The sequence below is a fragment of the Pristiophorus japonicus genome, chromosome 26 (genome assembly GCF_044704955.1).
Source record: "Pristiophorus japonicus isolate sPriJap1 chromosome 26, sPriJap1.hap1, whole genome shotgun sequence".
Taxonomy (NCBI): Eukaryota; Metazoa; Chordata; class Chondrichthyes; family Pristiophoridae; genus Pristiophorus; species Pristiophorus japonicus.
This window is the reverse complement of record NC_092002.1, coordinates 4259545-4281220: the sequence shown is the minus strand read 5'-3', so window position 1 is coordinate 4281220 and position 21676 is coordinate 4259545. Positions and strand designations below refer to the sequence as shown.

At 49.6% G+C, this 21676-nt stretch overlaps 1 protein-coding gene across 1 annotated transcript in view; it reads right to left on the bottom strand.

The window, feature by feature from the left end:
* The window catches only part of sae1 (SUMO1 activating enzyme subunit 1), a 151818-nt gene that overhangs the window by 112696 nt on the left and 17446 nt on the right, over positions 1-21676 (bottom strand). Inside the window, exons 4-5 of the mRNA XM_070867669.1 lie at positions 4302-4444; positions 2961-3060 (exon numbers count right to left, since the gene is read on the bottom strand). Of these exons, the coding sequence (XP_070723770.1) occupies positions 2961-3060; positions 4302-4444 (243 nt within the window). The remainder of the gene's footprint in view (positions 1-2960; positions 3061-4301; positions 4445-21676) is intronic.

The window sequence follows — 21676 nt, the reverse complement described above, 5'->3', positions numbered from 1 at the left end:
CTGTTTTTCGCCCCGGAGGACGGCGGCAATGAGATATTCTGGGCGGGCGGTCAGCCTCCAGTGCCCCGCGAGGGGTGGGGGGGGGGGGGTTTCGGGGCTGCATTTGCGGCGGCACGGAACACTACCGCCCGGAAGAGCAGCACTGGTGTGCAATGCCCCTGATTACGACACCGCCGGCCTGTAGCGCCCCACGGCGACCGCCTGGGGAAACAGGCGGTCAATCTTATACCGACGGCAGAGAAGCCAGTAATGCCGTCCTGAGGCAAGTGTGATTGTTTGTTCTTTGAACTTTCTTTGCAATTTGTGTTGCTGGTGGCGTGGCCAATGTTTTGGGAATGTTGTTGTGGTTTTTTTTCCAGGTTTTTATTTCTCCCCAGGAGCGCTCCCGGCCCGGGAGTTTCCCATGCTAACGCCCCAAGAGAGGTGTACAGCGCCTCCCTTAGTGCTGCGCTCCACACTCAGGGCCCAGCTGCCCAATGTTACTGACTGAGGCGCAAACTGTTCCCGGGCGCTAACTTTACCGCCCCGAAACCAGCAAAGCTGGAAATCCAGCCTAAGGTGATTTTATACCGCACGGGCGTTCCCAGAATGCAGGTTTCATATAACCAACCACGAGCCAAATACGGAATTTCTGGAACTCAACAAGATCCCCGAAGTCCCTCTAAAGACCAACAAGCCAGACAGTGTCAGCGGATTTACATTCAGCTTACAGTCGGCTACTTAAGACACTGGCACAACATGAACAATACTGCAGTCTGCAGCCTCCTTTTAAGTCACATATACTTAAAAACACTCAAGCCAAAAAACATAAGAACATAATAATTAGGAGCAGGAGTCGACCATTCGGCCCCTCGAGCCTGCTCCGCCATTCAATGAGATCATGGCTGATCTTCGACCTCAACTCCACTTTCCCGCCCGATCCCTCGATTCCCCGAGATTCCAAAAATCTCTCGATCCCAGCCTTGAATATACTCAACGACTGAGCCTCCACAGCCCTCTGGGGCAGAGAATTCCAAAGATTCACCCCCCTCCGAGTAAAGAAATTCCTCCTCGAAGAAGAGAAAGGGAGTTATCCCCGGTGTCCGGGGGCCAATATTTATCCATGAATCAACATAACAAAACAGATGATCTGGTCATTATCACGTTGCTGTTTGTGGGAGCTTGCTGTGCGCAAATTGGCTTTCGCGTTTCCCACATTACAACAGTGCCTACACTCCAAAAAGTACTTAGTCAGCTGTAAACCTCTTGGGGGGGGGGGGGGGGGGGGAGCTCCGGTGGTTGTGAAAGGCGCTATATAAATTCAAGTCTTTCTTCCTATTCTAGCTGATCTCTCGTGACTTTGCTCATGGCAAGTGAGGGCTAATTATTTCAGGACAAGAGCACCCCACCAGGCACAATGAGCTATTCTGCAGTGCAGCAGTGTACCACCTTGGGAGCCCATTTAAGGGCGCAGCGATCTCAGCACTGTGCCTTCCTGAGGTCGATTAGAAGCTAAATGCTGTTCAGTTGATCCTGAAGTCAACTCGAGGTCAGAAGGAACCAGAGGAAATGACCGATGTAACGTAAGCACCTGTGAACATGCTCACAGGCTTGTGGAGCTGTCGTAGGTCGGAGGGCCTCCTCGTAGGACTGCTCCTGGGCCTGGCCAAGGTGGTCATCAACCGGTCCAGGCAGCGGGCGGTCGTTCAGCCCGACTGCCTGCCTCTCTTCCGCGGTTACATCCGAGCCAGGGTGTCCCTGGAGATGGAGGACGCGGTGTCCACCGGTACGCTCGCGGCCTTCCGCGAGAGGTGGGCGCCGGAGGGACTGGAGTGCATCATCACCCCCGGCAACCAACTCTAAATTTTATTGGTTTAATGTTCCAAAGTTTAATTTGTCGGTCCTATTGCCCCTCTTAATAAGGGGGCACTTAATTTTATGTTTTCCAAAAATAGTTGTAGAGCTGTTGCACTGTGAGTGGCTGAGCCAGTCACGTGATGTTCACAAGACTCAATAAAACCCCGGCCAGTTGGGTTCGGGGGATCCACGACGAGGTGTGCAGTTGTGAGCCTGGTGGATGAACCAGTTGTGTTCAGTTTGATTGCTAAACCTTTGTTAATAAACCAGCTAGTTCTTCACAGCAAATGTGTAGCTGTGAATTCTTAAGCAAAGAATCCATGGAGCAAATACACTACAACCAATTTTCTCTCTTTTGTTTTATATAAAAGAAAGTCTGATTTCAGGAAAGTTTCCCTGTAAATTGAAAATGACTTTTTTAAACATACTTTACAGAAGAGGGAACCACAGGTTTATTTTACATGTGATACCTGAAGTGATGTATGAATGTCCAGACTGCTCTACGGATCAATACATCAAACAACTTAATCAGAAGCATCTTAACTCCACTCCTTCCAAATCTGGCTAAATAATTGGATGCCCCATCTACCCTTATTCCCAAGAGTCAAAATTACAGCATTACTTTAGTGATGGGCATTCTGACGATGGGTCATCGACCTGAAACGTTAACTCTGTGTTTCTCTCTCCACAGGTGCTGCCTGACCCACTGAGTATTTCCAACAAGTTTTGTTTTTTTACTCAGATTTACAGTGGTTTGTGCGTTTGACGCAGATTTAAGTGAATTAAATTTAGCTGTTTGTGGGAGCTTGCTGTGCGTAAACAAGACTGCCGTGTTTCCGATAGCGCCCGTCACGACCAGCGGGCGGGATGGATGAATGTCCAGCCAACGGAGTAGTTTTTGAAGTGTAGTCACTGCTGTAATGTAGCAAACGCGGCAGATAATTTCTGCACAGCAAGCTCCCACAAACAGCGAAATTTAATTAACTTAAATCTGTGTCAAGGCACAAACTTGTAAAAGAACCGGGCGGGGGGGGGGGGGTTTGCTTTTTGTGCAGCGAGTTATGATCTGGGAGTCACGGCCCGAAAGGGGGGTGGAAGCAGATTCAATCGTGTGATTCACATACCTTTTTGATCAAGGTGGTTTCATTCAGATCAATCTTCACTTTTTTAGCTTTAGGTCCATCTTCCTCACCCGGCCCAATTTTAACCACCTTCTGCTTCTCTCTGAGGAAAATTTCAAAGGAGATTAGAATCAGCTGCTGGTTACGTTTTCAATGCTTGAACATATTTCCATCTTAAAAACATAAGAAATAGGAGCAGGAGTCGGCCATTCGGCCCCTCGAGCCTGCTCCACCATTCAATAAGATCACGGCTGATCTTTGACCTCAACACTTTCCTGCACTGTCCCCATATCCCTCGATTCCCTCAATATCCAAAAATCTATCGGTCTCTGTCTTGAATATACTCAACGACTGAGCATCAGCTCTCTGGGGGAGAGAACTCCAGAGATTCACCACCCTCTGAGTGAAGAAGTTTCTTCTCATCTCAGTCCTAAATGCGGCCTTATCCTGAGACTGTGACCCCTGGTTCTCGACTCCCCAGCCCGGGGGAAACATCCTCCCTGCATCTACACGGTCAAGCCCTGTAAGAATTTTCTATGTTTCAATGAGATCACCTCTCATTCTTCTAAACTCGAGAGAATATTGGCCTAGTCTGCTCAATCTCTCCTCATAGGACAAACCCCCCATCCCAGGAATCAGTCTGGTGAACCTTTGTTGCACTCCCTCTATGGCAAGTATATCCTTCCTTAGGTAAGGAGAACGACACTGTACACAATACTCCAGGTGTGGTCTCACCAGGACCCGATATAATTGCTGTAAGACGTCTTTTACTCTTATACTCAAATCCTCTTGTAATAAAGGCCAACATACCATTTGCTTTCTTAATTGTTTCTACAAGACAATCATTGCTTCATTGTACCAAATCAACTGGATATTCCCCGGGTGGTTTATGTCTCCCACTTGGCGTTCTCTTGTGAATAGTCCTGGTTGTGAATAGTCCTGGTTGTGAATAGTCCTTGTTGAAAGCTATTACAAAAGCAAAGCTCAACCGGAACTCATCGTGGGGGGGTGCTCTGGGCACGAAGAGACCCCATTATTGGACATAGTCTGGCCACGATGAAGGCTGGAGCCAGGAGGGGGCAATCGAATTGAGCTGGACGATGGAGGAGAGGCTTTGGAGGACAATGGTGTGATCCACCATGTCAGAGGTCGCAGGGAGGCCGAGGAGAAAGCTGAGGGTGATGCACAGTGGTGTCACTGTGACTTTAGCTACAAACGGCATTTTCAAGGGGGGGGGGGGGGGGGGAAAGAAAGAGAAAATACCTTACCGGGAATTCACTATACCCAAGCAAAATCAGTCGAGATACATTTATGGAAAGAAGCAATTTGATCATTTGAACTTACTCCACAAACTCATGCTCTCCCAAATCGGCAAACATGTAACCGTGGTAACCGAAGACATCACCAGCAAAAAACTTGATGTTGCGTGTCCGACAGAACTGATCGATCCGCACCATCACATCCCGCGGGCAACACGTCAGGCAGACCTGCGAGAGAGATTCAGTATAAACACGTCAGGCAGACCTGCGAGAGAGATCCAGTATAAACACGTCAGGCAGACCTGCGAGAGAGATCCAGTATAAACACGTCAGGCAGACCTGCGAGAGAGATTCAGTATAAACACGTCAGGCAGACCTGCGAGAGAGATTCAGTATAAACACGTCAGGCAGACCTGCGAGAGAGATCCAGTATAAACACGTCAGGCAGACCTGCGAGAGAGATCCAGTATAAACACGTCAGGCAGACCTGCGAGAGAGATCCAGTATAATTATTCATCAACACTCGGCACCATCCAAAATATCTCAGTCCAGACTGATGTCACTGGACCTAGGTTAGCTGCTGTGAGATAACATTGGGATTCTGTATTGGGTGCGGTGGGGTGGGGGTGGGGGGGAGTGAATGATGCCAAAATATTTTTATAAAGCAGTTTTCTGCAAGTAGAGATCGCCCGATATAAATGGTGGCAATGCAACAGCTCGTGACCAAAAGTCATGACCAACATTACCCCCATAAGCGGTGTAAGTTCATGCCAGCCGTGGCTCAGTGGGTAGCACTCTCACCTCGGAGTCAGAAGGTTGTGGGTTCCCACTCCAGGGACTTGAGCACAAAAACTCTAGGCCGACACTCCCAGTGCAGTGCTGAGGGAGCGCCGCACTGTCGGAGGGGCAGTGCTGAGGGAACGCCGCACTGTCGGAGGGGCAGTGCTGAGGGAGCGCCGCACTGTCGGAGGGGCAGTGCTGAGGGAGCGCCGCACTGTCGGAGGGGCAGTGCTGAGGGAGCGCCGCACTGTCGGAGGGGCAGTGCTGAGGGAGCGCCGCACTGTCGGAGGGGCAGTGCTGAGGGAGCGCCGCACTGTGGAGGGGCAGTACTGAGGGAGCGCCGCACTGTCGGAGGGGCAGTGCTGAGGGAGCGCCGCAATGTCGGAGGGGCAGTGCTGAGGGAACGCCGCACTGTCGGAGGGGCAGTGCTGAGGGAGCGCCGCACTGTCGGAGGGGCAGTGCTGAGGGAGCGCCGCACTGTCGGAGGGGCAGTACTGAGGGAGCGCCGCACTGTCGGAGGGGCAGTGCTGAGGGAACGCCGCACTGTCGGAGGGGCAGTGCTGAGGGAGCGCCGCACTGTCGGAGGGGCAGTGCTGAGGGAGCGCCGCACTGTCGGAGGTGCTGTCTTTCGGATGAGACGATAAACCGAGGCCCCTTCTGCTCTCTCAGGTGGATGTAAAAGATCCCATGGCACTATTTCGAAGAAGTATAGCAGAGTTCTCCCCGGTGTCCTGGGGCTAATATTTATCCCTCAATCAGCATCACCTGATCATTATTGTGGGAGCTTGCTGTGTGCAAATTGGCATTCGTATTTCCTGCATGACAACAGTGACTACACTCCAAAAGTACTTCATTGGCTGCAAAGTGTTTTGAGACGTCCGGTGGTTGTGAAAGGCGCTGTATAAATGCAAGTCTTTCTTTCTTTCGCTGCAGTTTGTTCTGTGAGGCTTGTTATTTTTAATGCATGGATGTTTTTACATTTCGGAGCTCGCGCAGTCCTCACTGGCTAAGCCACTCATGGTGCAACAGCTCCACAGGTCTGAGAGCATGCTCGCACGTGCATACATTACAGCCTATACTGGATCTTGTCAGGCCCTGCCTTCTCCCCCAGGCTCAGCATTTTGAGTTAGTTGCTCATTATTTCCTTCCATCTCCTCCAGTCCTTCCTCGAAACATACTGGAGGCTTTAAATTAAGTTAAGTGGGCGGGAGAGCAGGCACTTTCCTTCCTGGTTCTTGCACCACATCACACGTACCCACACATCTTACAATTGTGGCAACGGCACAGAATCAATAAAGTTACACTCAAGATTCCCACATATAAAACTCTTACAAGGCCTAACAGGGGTAGATGCTGGGTGAATGCTAGGGGGTCACAGTCTCAGGATAAGGGGTCGGCCATTTAGGACTGAGATGAGGAGAAACTTCTTCACTCAGAGGGTGGTGAATCTTTGGAATTCTCTGCCCCAGAGGGCTGTGGAGGCTCAGTCGTTGAGTATATTCAAGACGGAGAGCGATAGATTTTTGGATTTTAAGGGAATCGGGATATGGGGATTGGGCGGGAAAGTGGAGTTGAGGTCGACGATCAGCCGTGATCTTATTGAATGGCGGGGCAGGCTCGAGGGGCTGAATGGCCGACTCCTGCTCCTAAATCTTATGTTATGTACCAAGATGTACTTAGCTCACTTAAGACAACATGGTGGGGATTGTAGAAACACCAGCGACATCAGTTTCAAACGAGGAACCCCTTCCAAAAACAGGGGGCATAGAAAGTACCCAACAACGTTCACTGCAAGATGTGGCAACACATTCAGGATCAAGTGAACACATTTTTAAACTTTAACAACACACATGATCAGGAATGCATGTTTTATATCGTCACAAGCTTCTTACTGTGGTTGAAAAAGTAATGTGTTTCGCAACTGCAAGCAATCAGATTTAGTTGGATCATTTCTATATAAAGGATCACAACATGTCCTAAAGTGGGGGGAGAGGGAGAAGGAGGCAGCTTTGGTAGCTGCAGCTCGCTAAACATTGCACGTCTGGCTTGTTCACTGCTGTGGAGACCCGTTGAGTTTGATGCAGTATAATTGGGTAGTTAAACAGGGGATTTCAGTGTGTGAAGGACCTGTATAGTTGCTCTTATCGCCACACAGCCCACTCCTGTCTTCGTTCAAGCCTTTACAGAATACAGCAAACCATACATCAACACCTGGCTGGCATTAACACCTGGATGACTTGGCTGCCTGAAAAGTTAACCAGTTTATTTGTCCAACATCTGTTCCGGTATAAGCTCCCTCTATTTGCGCGAGAGATGGGGGGTGGGGGGGTGGATTTCCAAACTGAACCAGGCTGGACCTTCAGAAACAAAGGAAGCGTCGCAGTGTGAAAGATTTGCTTCGGACCTCGAAGAGTCAGTCGACCAGAAACTTTGAAAGTTGTTCTCTGCGGGGCAGTGGGGGGGAGGTAAGGAGTAGGGCAGCAGAGAAGGGAGACTGTGTAAGGCTGTATCATTGAAATGACGACTGGTATATCGTAACCAAATTAAACTCGGGTTTATTAGTGAAATTCTGGGATTTTTAACCAGCGTTTTACTGATTATATTTTCTGATTCCATCCACAAACCCAGTAGCTTTGTTTGCACAATGAGTATTTTTTTTTCTCTCTCTCTCTCTCCCTGCTATATACCCAGCAGAAAAGTCATTACATACATGAATGAATGTTATCGAAACAAAAGGCGAAGAGTTCAGGGGCTTTCCAAAGCATCCTTAACATTTTTATCTTGACATTTTGACCCCGTTTCAGTTGGTTGATTTTGTCCTGTGTTTTACTGATCTTCTTTCTGACCCTAATTTTTGTCCAATCACCTTTTTCCTCCCTTTCCAGATATCATTTGAGTCTTTCTATCTGCATTTCGCCAGTTTCTTTCAGCCGCTGTTTTGGCCAAAATTAAGGATCTCAAACAAAGGAACTTCGAGAGACCGTTACAAACAAGTGAATTACAACTTTGCTTGACATTAGAACTCTGTGCTTTTTGGTCTCTGACTGAATTCTGGGGGCACGTTTTATTTTTAGTTCAAACGTGTGTACTGGGTGGAGGTGTGGGGGAAACAACATCTGAAGGAGCCTGCAACTTGCCGAGAGAAATGAGCACATTTCAGACCTCCGAGGAAACAGATGGAGCAGCCTGACAGAACAGTTCGTAGGAAACCATCCAACTTCTTATGAACTCAGCAGTCAAATGGATTAACCTGTGGTTTCTAAGTTCCACTCCAATTTTCGCGACAGTGCCGATAAGGATCAGGCCAGTCACATTTAGACTGCATTCACGGAGGGCCGCACAAGACCCTTGTTAAAATACAGTTGTACTAAAACCTGCAACAAGATTTCTCATTATAACACTGGATTCCAACAACACCGAGACAGACCAAGTGCACAATCCCAATACCACAACGATTTTTGCCAGAACGTAGAATCATAGAATAGCACTTCATCATCATAGGCAGTCCCTCGGAATCGAGGAAGACTTGCTTCCACTCTTAAAATGAATCCTTAGGTGGCTGAACAGTCCAATACGAGAGCCACAGTCCCCGTCACAGGTGGGACAGACAATGGTTGAGGGAAGGGGAGGGTGGGACAGGTTTGCCGCACGCTCCTTCCGCTGCCTGCGCTTGCTTTCTGCACGCTCTCGGCGATGAAACTCGAGGTGCTCAGAACCCTCCCGGATGCACTTCCTCCACTTAGGGCGGACTGGTCTTTGGCCGGGGACTCCCAGGTGTCAGTACATAGATCTTACTGAATGGTGGAGTAGGCTCGAGGGGCCGAATGACCTACTCCTGCTCCTATTTCTTGTTATGAAGCAACATCCCACCTGAGATCTCCACCATCAAAGATGCTAATGTCCAGCCAATGTGGTTCACTCCGAGCTCCATTAAGCAGTAGCTGAATACAGCAGACACAGCAAAAGCTACGAGCCTCGATAAAACTCTGGTTGTGGAGCTTAAGAGCTTCATACCAGAACTCGATGGCCTCCGAGCCGAGCTATTCCAGAACAGCAATGACAATGATATTTACCAAGCAATGTGGAAAATTACCCAGGTACGCCATGTCCACAAAAGAGGACAATTACTGCCCTATCACCCTCCTCCTAGTCATCAATAAAGCAGTGGAAGAAGTCATCAACCATATTTACGAAAGGATATACTTGCTTTGGAGGCAGTTCAGAGAAACATAGAAACATAGAAAATAGGTGCAGGAGTAGGCCATTCGGCCCTTCTAGCCTGCACCGCCATTCAATGAGTTCATGGCTGAACATTCAACTTCAGTACCCGCTTCCTGCTTTCTCGCCATACCCCTTGATCCCCCTAGTAGTAAGGACCTCATCTAACTCCTTTTTGAATATATTTAGTGAATTGGCCTCAACAACTTTCTGTGGTAGAGAATTCCACAGGTTCACCACTCTCTGGGTGAAGAAGTTCCTCCGCATCTCGGTCCTAAATGGCTTACCCCTTATCCTTAGACTGTGACCTCTGGTTCTGGACTTCCCCAATATTGGGAACATTCTTCCTGCATCTAACCTGTCTAACCCCGTCAGAATTTTAAATGTTTCTATGAGGTCCCCTCTCATTCTTCTGAACTCCAGTGAATACAAGCCCAGTTGATCCAGTCTTTCTTGATAGGTCAGTCCTGCCATCCCGGGAATCAGTCTGGTGAACCTTCGCTGCACTCCCTCAATAGCAAGAATGTCCTTCCTCAAGTTAGGAGACCAAAACTGTACACAATACTCCAGGTGTGGCCTCACCAATGCCCTGTACAACTGTAGCAACACCTCCCTGCCCCTGTACTCAAATCCCCTTGCTATGAAGGCCAACATGCCATTTTCTTTCTTAACCGCCTGCTGCACCTGCATGCCAACCTTCAATGACTGATGTACCACGACACCCAGGTCTCTTTGCACTTCCCCTTTTCCTAATCTGTCACCATTCAGATAATAGTCTGTCTCTCTGTTTTTACCACCAAAGTGGATAACCTCACATTTATCCACATTATACTTCATCTGCCATGCATTTGCCCACTCACCTAACCTATCCAAGTCGCTCTGCAGCCTCACAGCATCCTCCTCGCAGCTCACACTGCCACCCAACTTAGTGTCATCCGCAAATTTGGAGATACTACATTTAATCCCCTCATCTAAATCATTAATGTACAGTGTAAACAGCTGGGGCCCCAGCACAGAACCTTGCGGTACCCCACTAGTCACTGCCTGCCATTCTGAAAAGTACCCATTTACTCCTACTCTTTGCTTCCTGTCTGACAACCAGTTCTCAATCCATGTCAGCACACTACCCCCAATCCCATGTGCTCTAACTTTGCACATCAATCTCTTGTGTGGGACCTTGTCGAACGCCTTCTGAAAGTCCAAATATACCACATCAACTGGTTCTCCCTTGTCCACTCTACTGGAAACATCCTCAAAAAATTCCAGAAGATTTGTCAAGCATAATTTCCCTTTCACAAATCCATGCTGACTTGGACCTATCATGTCACCTCTTTCCAAATGCACTGCTATGACATCCTTAATAATTAATTCCATCATTTTACCCACTACCGATGTCAGGCTGACCGGTCTATAATTCCCTGTTTTCTCTCTCCCTCCTTTTTTAAAGAAGGTTCACTCGGTTGATTCCGGGGGTGAGGGGGTTAACTTTTGAGGAAAGGTTGAGTAGGTTGGGCCTCTACTCATTGGAATTCAGAAGAATGAGAGGTGATCTTATCGAAACGTATAAGATTATGAGGGGGCTCGACAAGGTGGATGCAGAGAGGATGTTTCCACTGATGGGGGATGACTAGAACTAGGGAGCACAATCTTAGAATAAGGGGCCGCCCATTTAAAACTGAGATGAGGAGGAATTTCTTCTCTCAGAGGGTTGTAAATCTGTGGAATTCGCTGCCTCAGAGAGCTGTGGAAGCTGGGACATTGAATAAATTTAAGACAGAGATAGACAGTTTCTTAACCGATAAGGGAATACAGGGTTATGGGGAGCGGGCGGGAAAGTGGACCCGAGTCCATGATCGGATCAGCCATGATCGTATTGAATGCCGGAGCAGGCTCGAGGGGCCGTATGGCCTACGCCTGCTCCTATTTCTTATGTTCTAATCAACAGTGCCACCAAAGCACATCGAGTCACCAACAACCTGCGTGTTTGGGTTCTGCCACAACCACTCGGCTCCAGGCTTGGAGGCAAGAGCTGAATGCCACGGACGAGGAGGGTCATTTGGCCAAGTTTGTTCCAGCAAAACAAAGGTGATTTGGGCGCCCACCGGGAAACACCGCAGGGGTTGGAGTCACACACGGCAATCATCGCAGCTCCAGGTCACTGCTGTCAGAGTGTGTCGGGACAACATCCACAGCTCAACCACCTTCAGCTGCTTCAACAATAACCTGCCAAAGGTCAGGAGTGGGGCTATTAACTAACAATTGGCTGCCGCATTTCCTACGTTACAACACTTCAAAAACTACTTCGTTGGCTGTAAAGCGCTTTGGGACATCCTGGGGTCGTGAAAGGCGCTATATAAATGTAAGTCTTTCTTTTATCCACCAGGAGCCTGATGGGATACACAGCCACCACCGAACTCAATAAGTACCACCGGCACACTGTGGCTGGGGAACATGCCAGCTGCAGCCAGCAATGGAACAACTCGCCCAGCTTATTCTGTTCCCCTGGGCTAAATTCTTGGAATTCCCGACCGAACACCTTTGTGGGAGCACCATCGCCACAGGAACCGCAATGGTTCCAGGAGAAGAACCACCACTTGCCTTTATTAGCCGATGCACAGAATACAAGAGAGCAGGGAGGTTATGCTTGAACTGGAGAAAACACTGGTTAGGCCACAACTGGAGTACTGCGTGCAGTTCTGGTCACCACATTACAGGAAAGATGTGATCGCACTGGAGAGAAAAGTACTTAGATGTGTACTTGAAGTGCCGTAACCTACAGGGCTACAGACCCAGAGCTGGAAAGTGGGATTAGGCTGGGTAGCTCTTGGTCGGCCGGCACGGACACGATGGGCCGAATGGCCTCCTTCCGTGCTGTAAATTTCTGTGATTCCATAACCACCCCCAGGGCTGGATGGGCCTGGGGCAAACGGATCCAAATGGGCCGATAGTTACGTGTGTCCATGGTCATTACATCATGTGTATGATTCTGATTCTGAGTATGGAAACACAGGCCGGTATATTCAACAATGAAAGCAGATATTCTGTATCAGTTAGGTATATATTCTGCTTCTATACAATCGCAATACTAGATTCCGATGCATATATTCAAATTTCTCTCACTAACATGTGAAAGAAAAGAGACTGATACATATTCTGTTCTGTATATCAGTACAGTAGTGTATATATGTACGGGTACATGAATTTATATAGGTACTTCTGTATATAGGTACGAGTGTTTATCGGTATTTCTGTATATCGGTACATGAGTGTTTATCGGTACATCTGTATATCGGTACATGAGTGTATATCGGTATTTCTGTATATCGGTACATGAGTGTTTATCGGTACATCTGTATATCAGTACAGGAGTGTATATCGGTATTTTTGTATATCGGTACATGAGTGTTTATCGGTACATCTGTATATCGGTACGAGTGTATATCGGTATTTCTGTATATCGGTACATGAGTGTATATCGGTATTTCTGTATATCGGTACATGAGTGTATATCGGTATTTCTGTATATCGGTACATGAGTGTATATCGGTATTTCTGTATATCGGTACATGAGTGTATATCGGTATTTCTGTATATCGGTATAAACAAGTGAATCTATTTCCCTCGGTCTTGTTGTTTCTCTCTTATTGTCCATTCTATTCAGCTGATTTGAGAGGCGTTATATTTTTTGCCTACATTTATTTGATGGGCTTGCGTTCATTGGTGGGCCTGGGGCTGCCTCGCAGTTAATCCGCCCCAGGGCACCACCATCTTGAGGCGATTAGGGACGAGCAATAAATGCAGAATTGCCGCCGATTTCTTCCCCTCCCTAACCTCGCCTCCGTTGAGATTCGCTCGTTCAGCAGTTCGGGAGTTGCCGTGTTGTTTTTTTTTTTAAGCTGAACGACTGCCCCAGGCTGACCAGTGGGACTTGCTGCTGTTATTTTTCTTCTTTGATCCGCTGAAATCTTATCTGCGCTCTCCACAACCTGCGGGGTTATGGGACCGTGACCCCCCATTCACACGGAGACAATGCACTCAGACAGTTAATAACCCTGTCATTTCGTCGAGTATTTATGCCCAGGCACCTCAGCTGCATTGTTCTTTCCGCGAGAGATGCCTCCGTCTCGCAGCCCTTTCTCCTTTCCTCAAGCGAAAGCCCAGTGGATCTTTAGTAAATGCATTTGAAAGTTCCTGTTATGAGCAAAAAGGACTTCCTGCCAGACAGAAACGTGTGGAAGCAGACAGTTAACTTTAGGCCGTGGAGTATCACAATACAGGGACTAAAAACAGCGACTGGCTCTTGGGAAAGCAGCACTGTGACCTGCTTCCATTCTTCACAGGTCCTGGCACCTGCTAACTTCAAGCTTGAACAAGTTAAGACTTTCCTTTGGGTGGGCGAGAGAGACGCCCCCAAGTTTGCCCTCACCACCCCCCTCAGCATTGCATGTTTATCGCAGGAGCTTTCCCTCGTTGCCCAATCCGTTTACTGCTACAATGCCTGAAATACGGCAACCTCGGGACCGAGACTGTGCCGGGTCTGGGATTTCTGACATCGCTGTTGGCGCTCCTTGCCATCCGCTACCCCCCCCCCCCGCCCCACCCCAGCGCTGCGTCTTTTTCCTGGTTTCCTCGCCATCTTGGTCCGGTTTTCGGACAATTCCGATTCTCGGACCGCCAGATTCAAGACATTGTACCTGTAGCAGTAGTTTCACCTCTGGGTCTGAAGGCTGTGCGGGTTGAAGGCCCGGAGCACGAGCTTTGAGTGCAATCCAGTCCAATGCACCAGCTGATGTGTGGGGTGCATTTCAGGCATTGGTCCCTTACCAACACAAGATGTACCATCTACAAGATGCACTGCAGCAACTCGCCAAGGCTTCTTCGGCAGCACCTCCCAAACCCGCGACCTCTACCCCCTAGAAGGACAAGAGCAGCAGGTGCATGGGAACACCACCACCTCCACGTTCCCCTCCCAGTCACACACCATCCTGACTTGGAAATATATCGGCCGTTCCTTCATCGTCGCTGGGTCACAATCCTGGAACTCCCTCCCTAACAGCACTGTGGGAGCACCTTCACCACACGGACTGCAGCGGTTCAAGAAGGCGGCTCACCACCACCTTCTCATCGAGGAGAAAAATAAATGGCTAGGAACTTACTCTGGTTTTAAAAAAAAATAAAACCATAAAGATGTTCAATCCTTGACAGGAAATTTCAGTTCATGAGGGACTTAAGACACTTGAGCAAAAAATCAGCACATCTGGTGATTAAAATTAGTTATACTGTACAACAAGTGTTAAAAAGAATGACTTACAGACTTTGTAGACATGTAGGGGAGGGGGGGGGGGGGAAATTGCCCCCTGCTGTAAGGCCCGTTACCGTCTCTAAGAGGCCTTTCCAACCAGAGTACCCTTACCGCCCAGTGGCGACCTCTTTTCCGCCCCGCTGGAGAAATTGCCCCGCAGGAGCGCAGCCACCGCTGGTCGGTGCCCCTGACCGCTTCGCGCAGCCGTTGGCTCGGCGGTGCGGTTGCCCTTAAAGGGGAGGGCGCTCCGCTGCGGCCGCCATTTTGTTTTAATCGCAGGCCGACAATGGCGGCCGCTGGTTCGGCCGGGGCGCCAACAGGCAGGCAGGCCGGCCGGCATCCCCTTTTTGGGTACCAGGCCGCTGGCCCGGCCGAAACCCTCCCCCAGTGGGGCCCACATAGGCCTCGCAGGGTCCTTCCCTGTAAGCGAAGGGGAAGGACGCTGCTTCGTGACCCCACTCCCGATGCAAGCCTGCCCCGACACCGCCCCAAGGCATTGGGAGGCCGTGTCAGAGTTAAAGAGCCGAATTTTCCATATCTTCCCTCTGACTCCCACCAGGCGCTAAATTTTTGGATAAATCGAAGTGCCCTCCCCAATTTCCGTCTTGAATCTCATGCCCCCTCCCCCGCCCCCTCTTCTCAAGCCTGAACCAGCCAAGGATGACACCCCAGCTTTCCACTTAACCCATTTCCCAAGCCAGCTTACCAACCCCGTATCTGCTCCATCCCACCAATTCCGCCCCCCCCACCCCCCCGACTCCTGCAATCCCTGAGCCAGTTCAACTTCAATCCACTTTTTCCCAGTATTGTTAACTTCGCAAAGTCTAAATAAACAGGAAACTGCAAGCTGTCCCTTTTCAAAGCGTGTCCCAGACCACAGATAGCTGCCGCTGCCCTTTGTGGCCCCATCCTGTCCATGTGCAAAACAGACTCACTAGTCACCGATCCTTCAAAGAGTGCAGCAGGTTGGCTCTGAAAGGACGCAGAGTCCTTCAGAGAGAACACTCATTGGAATTCAGAAGAATGAGAGGTGATCTTATTGAAATGTATACGATTATGAGGAGGCTCGACAAGGTGGATGCAGAGAGGATGTTTCCACTGATGGGGGAGACTAGAACTAGGGGGCATGATCTTAGAATAAGGGACCGCTCATTTAAAACTGAGATGAGGAGGAATTTCTTCTCTGAGGGTTGTAAATCTGTGGAATTCGCTGCCTCAGAGAGCTGTGGAAGCCGGGACATTGAATACATTTAAGATAGAGATAGACATTTTCTTAACCGGTAAGGGAATAAGGGGTTATGGGGAGCGGGCAGGGAAGTGGAGCTGAGTCCATGATCGGATCAGCCATGATCTTATTGAATGGCGGAGCAGGCTCGAGGGGCCGTATGGCCGACTCCTGCTCCTATTTCTTATGTTGTGACACTCACACACACCAAACCCCCTCCCACTCCCTCAAAGTCTCACAGAAGCTGCATTGCTACCAATGCTCATTTAGGCTTGACTCTGGGAGACAGGTAGTCCAGGCATTCAGACCATTACATCTGGCTACTTTGCCCCCTGTGGCAGAACAGCGGGCGCAGGTTTTCATGGGTCTATAATCCTCCGACTGCAATAGTGGAGCAGTATAAAGGCCGGGAGACAGCACATGGGCACAGCTCCCGTAATCGGACTTTGAATTTTTAAAAAATTCATTCACGTGATGTGGGCGTCGCTGGCAAGGCCGGCATTTATTGCCCATCCCTAATTGCCCCTTGAGAAGGTGGTGGTGAGCCACCTTCTTGAACCGCTGCAGTCCCGTGTGGTGAAGGCGCTCCCACTGACTTTGTCGCTGCGGTTTGGGACAACTGAGGGTCTCGCTGGGCCATTTCAGAGGGAAGTTAATGATCAACCACATTGCTGTGGGTCTGGAGTCACATATCGGCCAGACCGGGTAAGGGCGGCAGATTTCCTTCCCTAAAGGGCATCAGTGAACCAGGGGGGTTTTTACGACAATCCGGTAGTTTCATGGTCATGGTTACTGACACTGGCTTTTTAATTCCAGATTCATTTAATTAATGAAATTTAAATTAGAATAGACTGGTTACAGCACAGGAGGAGGCCATTCGGCCCGTCGAGCCCGTGCCGGCTCTCTGCAAGAGCACCTCAGCCAGTCCTACTCCCTCGCCCTTTCCCCGTAGCCCTGCCAATATTCTTTCTTCAGGGACTAATCCAACTCCCTTTTGAAAGCCACGATTGAGTCTGCCTTCCCCGCCCTCTCAGGCAACGCATTCCTGATTCTCACCACGTGTTGCCGTAGTGGGATTTGAACTCATGTCTCTGGATTAATAGTCCAGTAACAAAACTGTAATGTATTTGCTTCATGGGTTCTTTGCTTAAGAATTCATAGCAACACATTGCTATTAAGAACTAGTTGGTTTATTAGCACAAAGGTTTAACAATCACACGACACATTACCAGTTCATCCCATTGGCAGAGGCAGTCCCTCGGAATCAAGGAAGACTCGCTTCCACTCTTAGAATGAGTCCTTAGGTGGCTGAACAGTCCAATACGAGAACCACAGTCCCCGTCACAGGTGGGACAGATAGTCATTGAGGGAAGGGGTGGGTGGGACTGGTTTGCCGCTCGCTCCTTCCGCTGAAAGCGCTTGTTTTCTGCATGCACTCGACGATGAGACTCGAGGTGCTCAGCGCCCTCCCAGATGCACTTCCTCCACTTAGTGCGGTGAGAGGAAACGTTACAAGGGCACCCTCAAAGCCTCCCTGATAAAGCGCAACATCCCCACCGACACCTTGGAGTCCCTGGCCAAAGACCGCCCTAAGTGGAGGAAGAGCATCTGGAACCGGTTCATCCACCAGGCTCACAACCACCTGCCTCATCGTGGATCCCCCGAACCCAACTGGCTGGGGTTTTATTGAGTCTTGCACATATCTCGTGACTGGCTCAGCCACTCACAACTTAACAGCTCTACAAACCTGTGAGCATACTCACAGATGCACACAACACAATAATCATTATGCTAGCGTATGCTAAACAACTGGCAGTTTAAAAGCGGACTTGTAAATCAATCACAGAGTCCAGGGGGGAGGGGAAGAGAAATACACACCACATAACAACCTTACTTTAGTGCACGACTAATTGAAACCGAGATTTATACCTCACCACCTGCTGTACCTAGAGTATCATTAACATATAGCTTTTACTGCTAAAGGAGTACATGCAGGACTCTAAACAGACTTCGCACAGTGCAGTCAGAGCACAGATCACCACATTACCATAATTGCACCTCTCGAAGGCCGACGTGAACAGACTAACTGCATAACTGTGCTGCTGCAGTACGGTACAAAGAGCACCACAGGTCAAGGGATAAGGTAGTGTCCGAGGCCGGGGCTTCGAGTCCACCTGTGGCATTCAGGCTTGCAGCAGCAAATTCTACACTCGCCTAGCAGCAACGTTGAGATTAAGGGCCCCACTTTTTACTGCCTCAAAAAGGCAGCCACAGGTCGGTGAGGTCGCCATTTTCAAAATTGCCTTACTTTCCTTTTGGAGCGGTGTATGGGACTGCCTCAACGGGCACACGCTGACCCCCTTCCCGCCCCTACACCGCTCCAAAGTGCTGAAAGGCCGTGTCAGTACTGAGCGAGCGCCGCACTGTCGGAGGGGCAGTACTGAGGGAGTGCTGCACTGTCGGAGGGGCAGTACTGAAGGAGTGCTGCACTGTCGGAGGGGCAGTACTGAAGGAGCGCCGCACTGTCGGAGGGGCAGTACTGAGGGAGTGCTGCACTGTCGGAGGGGCAGTGCTGAGGGAGCACCGCACTGTCGGAGGGGCAGTACTGAGGGAGTGCCGCACTGTCGGAGGGGCAGTACTGAGGGAGCGCCGCACTGTCGGAGGGGCAGTGCTGAGGGAGCACCGCACTGTCGGAGGGGCAGTGCTGAGGGAGCACCGCACTGTCGGAGGGGCACTACTGAGGGAGTGCCGCACTGTCGGAGGGGCAGTACTGAGGGAGTGCCGCACTGTCGGAGGGGCAGTACTGAGGGAGCACCGCACTGTCGGAGGGGCAGTACTGAGGGAGCGCCGCACTGTCGGAGGGGCAGTACTGAGGAAGCGCCGCACTGTCGGAGGGGCAGTACTGAGGGAGCGCCGCACTGTCGGAGGGGCAGTACTGAGGGAGTGCCGCACTGTCGGAGGGGCAGTACTGAGCGAGCGCCGCACTGTCGAAGGGGCAGTACTGAAGGAGTGCTGCACTGTCGGAGGGGCAGTACTGAGGGAGTGCCGCACTGTCGGAGGGGCAGTGCTGAAGGAGCGCCGCACTGTCAGAGGGGCAGTACTGAGGGAGCGCCGCACTGTTGGAGGGGCAGTACTGAGGGAGCGCCGCACTGTCGGAGGGGCAGTACTGAGGGAGTGCCGCACTGTCGGAGGGGCCGTCTTTCAGCTGAGATGTTAAACTGAGGCCCCGTCTGCTCTCTAGGGTGGATGTAAAAGATCACGTGATTCGCAGGGGAGTTCTCCCCGGTGTCCTGGGGCCAATATTTATTGCTCAATCAACATCACTAAAGCAGATTATCTGGGTCATTATCACATTGCTGTTTGTGGGAGCTATGCGCAAATTGTCTGCCGTGTTTCCCACATTACAACAGTGACTACACTTCAAAAAGTACTTAATTGGCTGTAAAGCGCTTTGAGACGTCCGGTGGACGTGAAAGGCGCTATATAAATGCAAGTCTTTCTTTCTTTGCTTCGCAACCAACTGCTGTCGTTCATTACGCGAGTCTGGAATGAATGCTGGTCGACTCTTCAACCTCAGAGGGCATCACAGCCCGGCCTGATCCTAGTGATCAGGAGCCCTGACTGATTTCCTCTCCCCCTAGCCCAGGAGGGGCCGCTGGAGCGTTCCCTATAGCTGACTCGGGACCAGAAAAGTATTTCAATGTCGAGCAAAGGGGGAAAAAAAATCACGAAGCCACCACCTTGAGAGAATATTTTTCATAACCGTGAGCAATTACTAACAACATTCTCATCAAAGGGCTTAGATACTGTCAAACCCCAAGAGTGAAACTGTGTAGTCTCTAAACAGTCCACTGAAGCGTAAGATCGCTGCCTTAATATTGCTCGTGGGCATTTTATTTTTTAAATAATACAACCTCAAGTCACGCAATTTGCTGGATGGAAGCAGCCAAGCGTGGCTGATTATAACACAGCGGCTGACAAACAGTGGCAAAACAGTAAACAGTTAGTCACGTCAGTGCTGATTACGCTTAAAGCTGACCAACGTTTTACAAACTTAACAGTGGTTTTGGTTAGAACTTCTCTGGAACTCGCTGACTAAACCTCTCCACCCCTCTTTCCTCCTTCAAGACGCTCCTTAAAACCGACCTCTTCGACCAAGCCGTTGGTCACCTGCCCTCATTTCTTCTTGTGTGGCTTGGAGTCAATTTTTTTTTGTGTGTGTGTTATAACACTGCTGTGAAGCACCTTGGGACGTTGCACTACGTTAAAGGCACTATATAAATACAGGTTGTTGTTGCTTCCTAGAAATTCTACTTTTAATTGAGCTTTCATTGACAAGTAATTGTAGTTTAAACATAGAAAACAGGTGCAGGAGTAGGCCATTCGGCCCTTCGAGCCTGCACCGCCATTCAATATGATCATAGCTGATCATGCAACTTCAGTACCCCATTCCTGCTTTCTCTCCATACCCCTTTATCCCTTTAGCCGTAAGGGCCACATCTAACTCCCTTTTGAATATATTTAGTGAATTGGCCTCAACAACTCTCTGTGGTAGAGAATTCCACGGGTTCACAACTCTCTGAGTGAAGACGTTTCTCCTCATCTCGGTCCTAAATGGCTTACCTCTTATTCTTAGATGGTGACCCCTGGTTCTGGACTTCCCCAACATCGGGAACATTCTACTCGCATCTAACCTGTCCAATCCCATCAGAATGTTATATGTTTTTATGAGATTCCCCCCTCATTCTTCTAAATTCCAGTGAATATAAGCCTAGTCGATCCAGTCTTTCTTCATATGTCAGTCCTGCCATCCCGGGAATCAGTCTGGTGAACCTTCGCTGCACTCCCTCAATAGCAAGAACGTCCTTCCTCAGATTAGGAGACCAAAACTGTACACAATATTCCAGGTGTGGCCTCACCAAGGCCCTGTACAACTGTAGTAAGACCTCCCTGCTCCTATACTCAAATCCTCTCGCTATGAAGATCAGGAATGGGATTAAATTCATGTGCGAAGCACTTAAGTTGCAGATGGATTTTGAATTTTTCCAGCAAGTGTGGAGTGGAGGCGAGAACAGACCTTCCCAAAAAGTCACGGCCAACGTTCCCTCTAAGCTGTGTGGCCACATGGCTCTCTGGTCCTACAGCATAGTCGACTCTTCAATAAGAAAAACCGGGCATGCGCGGTACTTTGAATGGGCCGTGGACCCCAAAAACTTAACGGGAACATTGGTCACGGCCACAGAACCAGCGGAGTTGGAACCGAACAACAACTTGTATTGATACAGCACCTTTAACGTAGTGAAATGTCCCAAGGCGCTTCACAGGAGTATTACAAGACAAAGAAAATTGACTCCAAGCCACACAAGTAGAAATTAGCACTGGTGACCCGAAACTTGGTGAAAGAGGTTGGTTTTAAGGAGCGTCTTAAAGGAGGAACGAGAGGCGGAGAGGTTTAGGGAGGGAGTTCCAGAGCTTGGGGCCCAGGCAACAGAAGGCACGGCCACCGATGGTGGAGCGATTATAATCAGGGATGCTCAGGAGGGCAGAATTGGAGGAGCGCAGATATCTCGGGGGGGTTGTGGGGCTGGAGGAGATTACAGAGATAGGGAGGGGTGAGGGCCATGGAGGGATTTGAAAACAAGGACGAGAATTTTGAAATCGTTAATAGGAACCGGGGCCCCGTCTGCTTTCTCGGGTGGTCGTAAAAGATCCCATGACACTATTTCGAAGAAGAGCAGGGGAGTTATCCCCGGTGCCCTGGCCAGTATTTCTCTCTCAATCATTGTCACAGATTATCTGGGTCATTATCACATTGCTGTTTGTGGGAGCTTGCTGTGCACAAATTGGCTGCTGCTTTTCCCACATTACAACAGTGACTACACTCCAAAAAGTACTTAATTGGCTGTAAAGTATCATTGAAACGTCCGGTGGTCGC